General features: G+C 41.2%; 1 protein-coding gene across 2 annotated transcripts in view; it reads left to right on the top strand.

Moving 5' to 3' along the window:
- Window positions 1-288: 288 nt before the first annotated feature.
- FRG1 (FSHD region gene 1) overlaps window positions 289-4,474 on the top strand; it is a 15,961-nt gene continuing 11,775 nt past the window's right edge. The window contains exons 1-3 of one of the 2 annotated variants that reach the window (XM_081046254.1): window positions 300-582; window positions 1,225-1,318; window positions 2,921-2,988. In XM_081046254.1, the coding sequence (XP_080902380.1) occupies window positions 1,293-1,318; window positions 2,921-2,988 (94 nt within the window). In that variant the 5' untranslated portion in view covers window positions 300-582; window positions 1,225-1,292. Of the gene's footprint in view, window positions 583-1,224; window positions 1,319-2,920; window positions 2,989-4,474 lie in introns of both variants that reach the window. The other variant, XM_081046253.1, reaches the window with a different exon arrangement.

A 4,474-nucleotide genomic window follows, 5' to 3' on the forward strand; every position in this document is an offset into this window, starting at 1 on the left:
TGAAATGGCTTGGAAAGCCGTCCAAGGCCAGATAATGGACTCGGCCGCGCCGGGCTGTCAGGCCCAGCCCGCTGCTTGAAGCACAGGGAGAGCTGATTGAGTCATTTCACCCTCTGGCTGATCAAACTGTCACCTCCTCCCGTGGCCTAGCAGGAATCGATCAACAGTGCCTTGAGACGCCACCCACGGGTGTTAGACCCGCTCCGACCAGCAGAGGGCGCGTCTCCTTAACACTCAGAAATTCTCACGACAGAGCAGTGAACGTGACCTTTTCGGCCCTTGGCCGCCGCCGTAGCCTCGGACAGTAAACAGGAAGTAGAGTTCTCCGTCTGGGACTCCACGTTCGGGCGGGGAAGACCAGGGCTTACGGGGAGACGCTTGCACGGCTGCGGTTGCGTTTGCTTTCAGGGGGTCCGCGCTCCGTCTCCACTTGCCTGCCTCCCTCGCCCTTCCTGCCCCAGTCGAGGTACTTTATCCTGAGCCAGCTCGCATCTCTTGGTGCAGAAGTGTCACCAGAATCATGGCCGAATACTCCTACGTGAAGTCCACCAAACTCGTGCTCAAGGGAACCAAGGCTAAGAGGTAAGGCCAGAAGTTGGTGCGGAAACGTCTTCCCCTCTTTTCTGCCAGGCCTCCGCCCTGCGACACCCCCGTGAGTCTCGCGGCAGCCTTAGCGGCCCTGTGGTCCCCGGCCGTGGGCCTGGCTTCCTGTCCCGGGTGGCCAGGTGCGGCGGCGGCCCGGCCCCGGCGCCTGCGCGGAGCTGCGGACACGGGCCGCGGGGACGAGCCCCAGCCGCCAGCCGCCGCGCCCCGAAAGCGGGGAGGCGGGGGAGCGAGGCCAACAGCCCCGGAGCCGCAAACCTGGCTCCGGTGAGCGCCCCCCGCCCCGCCCTTCTTGTGGGTCCGCATGCGTCTATGACGTGGGCACAACAGTCGGTTCCTGTATTAAGGATGCGTCTTTTCCCCGTTGTCTCCTTCCCCCCTAAAAATGATTATTAATTTGTAACGCATTATGCAGATGTGGGTTTTGATAGGGGTTTGGGCTCGAATCTGGACGCCACCAGTTACTAATTTTGTGATTTGGCAGCTTCGTTAATATCTTTGAGCTTCCGTTTACCCATCTATTAAGAGGGATGAATGATACTCTAAAAGGATTATTATGAGGATTAAATGAATTAACGTGTGCAGTAATTAATGATTGTTCGATTTTTTTTTTTTTTTTAGGAAAAGGTATCTGCCCACTCTTGTCTCCATCTCTTTGTCATTAGATTTGCTAAGGGTTAATCTTACAAATGTTGAGCATCACTTCCTGGTCTCGGTGAGAAACGAGTTTTTGCTGCTTATAGTTGAGGGGGAAAAGTGTCAAGGAGCAAGCTGAAGCCCTTGAGGACTCTGCCTGAGGGTCTGGCATCATGAGAAACTTATGCTGAATGAGTCTGAAACTTTTACTGTATGAATTTTGCTGGCAGGAGGGAAGATTTAGCTTCTGAAAATGTACTTTGATGAAAATGCAAATAAGTGTTTCTTCTTGTAGTTATAACTTGATCCTAATTACGACATATGTAGCACTTTTATGTGCCACGAACTGTTCTAAGCACTTCGTATATTAGCTTTTTAAATCTCTTCTGGGATTTTTTTTGATTCTTGAGATATAATTCAGGTATCATAAAATTCAACCTTTTAAAGTACAATTCAGTGTTTTTCAGTATATTCACAAGATTACCACTATCTAGTTGCTGAACATTTTCAACACCTCAGAAGGAAATGCCTTCCCCATTAAGCAGTCACGCCTGCTCGTCTCTTACCCCCAATCCCTGGCAATCACTAATCTGCCTCTGTCTCTGTGTATTTGCCTATTCTGAATATGTCATATAAATAATCTGGCTTCTTAGTATAACATTCTCAAGGTTGATCTATGTTGTAGCATTCCTTTTATGCTGAATAATGTTCCACTGTATGGATATAACTCATTTTGTTTATCCATTCATCAGTTGATAGAGCTTTGGGTTTTTCCACTTTGGGGCTATTATGAATAATGCCCCTATACATATTCTTCTACAAGTTTTTGTGTGGAAATATATTTTCATTTCTCTTGGTTATATACCTAGGAGTAGAACTGTTAGGTCATACAGTAACTCTGGCTTTAACTTTTTGAGGAATCCCAAGCTATTTTCCAAAGCGGCTGCACCAGCAATGTATGAAGGTACATACTAACTCTTTTTTTTTTTTTAAATTAATTAATTTATTTATTAGTTTCAGGTGTACAAAACAAGGTAATACTTAGACGTTCATCATTTATATCCCTCATACTGTGAACCCCCCTCCCCCCATCCACTATCCCTCCGACCTCACACTGAACCAGGTACATACTAACTCTTAATCCTCACAGTGACTTTAAGAGTTGGGTTAAATTATCCTCCTCAGGGCGGCCGGTTAGCTCAGTTGGTTAGAGAACGGTGCTGTTAACAACAAGGTTGCCGTTTCAATCCCCACATGGGCCACTGTGAGCTACACCCTCCACAACTAGATTGAAACAACTACTTGACTTGGAGCTGATCGGTCCTGGAAAAACACACTTAAAATAAATAAAAGTTAAAAAAATAATTATCCTCATTTTACAGGTAGGGAAACTGACTGACAGCTTAAGTAAATCACAGACCTAAGAAGTGACAGAATCAGGATTTAAAATGAGGCAGGCTGGCTCCAGAATCTGTTCTCTTAATTAACTATAATGTAATATGTACAGGAGCAGAAGGGACTTTTCAATGTTAAAATAAGAGGTATATCAATGTAAATCATTATAACTCAGTAATTTGTAAATCAACGTACAGTTTAAAAGATTCTTCCAAGATTCCATCTCATGAGATTTAATATGCAAATCAACATACCTAAACTCATCTATGTAAATTATCTCCTGTAGTAAGAAGAAAAAGAGTAAAGAGAAGAGAAAAAGAGAAGATGATGAAGAAACCCAACTTGATATTGTTGGTGAGTCAGTTTTCTATACTTTATTCTGAGATAAGTTAACATTGGTTGAGATCCTTTAAGAATATTTTCCTAGTTAGACATAATTAAAAGAAAATAGAAGGAATTTATGACCTATTCATATTTGTCTTAGAGTGCTCAAGTATTATGTACAGTTGTAGATTTCTTCTAGTCTCTAACACAGTAGATGTCCTTGATGCCTTTTCTTTATTATGAGAACAAAACACAGAAGAGAGGAAATACAGCTCTGATTTAACAGGTGCAGTTAGACTACTTAATAGCGCAGAGAGTCCAATATATAATTTTAAAGGCCTGATATAGGTAAATATTATTTAACCAAATATATTTTACAAATTACAGTAAGTCCTCACTTATCCTTATCGATAGTTTCTTGGAAACTACAACTTTAAGCAAAAGGACATACAGTATAAAGAAACCGATTTCACCTTAGGTTAATTGATATAAACAAGAGTGAAGTTCCAACAGCATATTTCTGGGCACAAAAACATCACCAAACTTCTAAATAAAGACCCCCAAACACTTCTAATATTAAACATTGAAAAAAATGTGAGCTACACATACGTTTAAAAAAGATTAATAAAAACAAGTAAGATATTTATTTTCCACCACTGGACAGGACACCTTTCCATTGCAGGGGCACTCACACCCACACCCACACTTGATCATATGGGGACAATGTAGACACACCAGTTCACCTAATGTGCGTATCTTTGGGATATGGGAGGAAACTGGAGTATCCGGAGAAAATCCACGTAGACATGGGGGAGAACACGCAGACCCCACACAGACAGTGTGGCCCTGGCCAGGAATCAGTTCTGTTTTCCTCACCAGCGTTATAAAGAAACAACATTATTCGACGACCTACTGTATTTTCTTTCAATGTGTATGCATTTTAATTGTAGAAGCCAGTGATTTGTGTATCCCTAATAGAAATAGTCACAGTAAAAATAATTATTTTGTATAGTATGAAATGAGTGAAAATCTTAAACAGAAGAAAATCATTGTAGCCTGTAAAGGGTACCAGAAATAAACTAATTTAAACATACTTAAACAGCCTGTTTTCCATTTAGTCCTATCCTTTCCACACCTATACTTTAAAGCAATTATTTCTCTTAAAACTTGACACATTACATTTTTTAAACTTCATAAATTTTGTCTCCTTTACATTTTATATGAAATTGTATAAAGCTAATATTCTAGAAAAATCTCACATATTTTTGAAATAGCAAATCAACATTTCTAAAATTAGAGTAAATATCTTAGGTAGATATCTAGGTGTAGAATTTCTGTGTCAAACACTAGGTGAATATTCGCCTATATGAGAAACTGCCAAAGATTTTCTAAAGTGATTGTACCATTTTACACTCCCACCAAGAAAGTATTAAAATTCTGTTATCAGTCTTTTCTCTCAGTCTGGGGTTTGACTTTTCATTTTCTTTTTCTTTTTTTTAAACATTTTTTGTTGTTG

The sequence above is a fragment of the Rhinolophus hipposideros genome, assembly GCF_964194185.1.
Source record: "Rhinolophus hipposideros genome assembly, chromosome: 4".
Lineage (NCBI taxonomy): Eukaryota > Metazoa > Chordata > Mammalia > Chiroptera > Rhinolophidae > Rhinolophus > Rhinolophus hipposideros.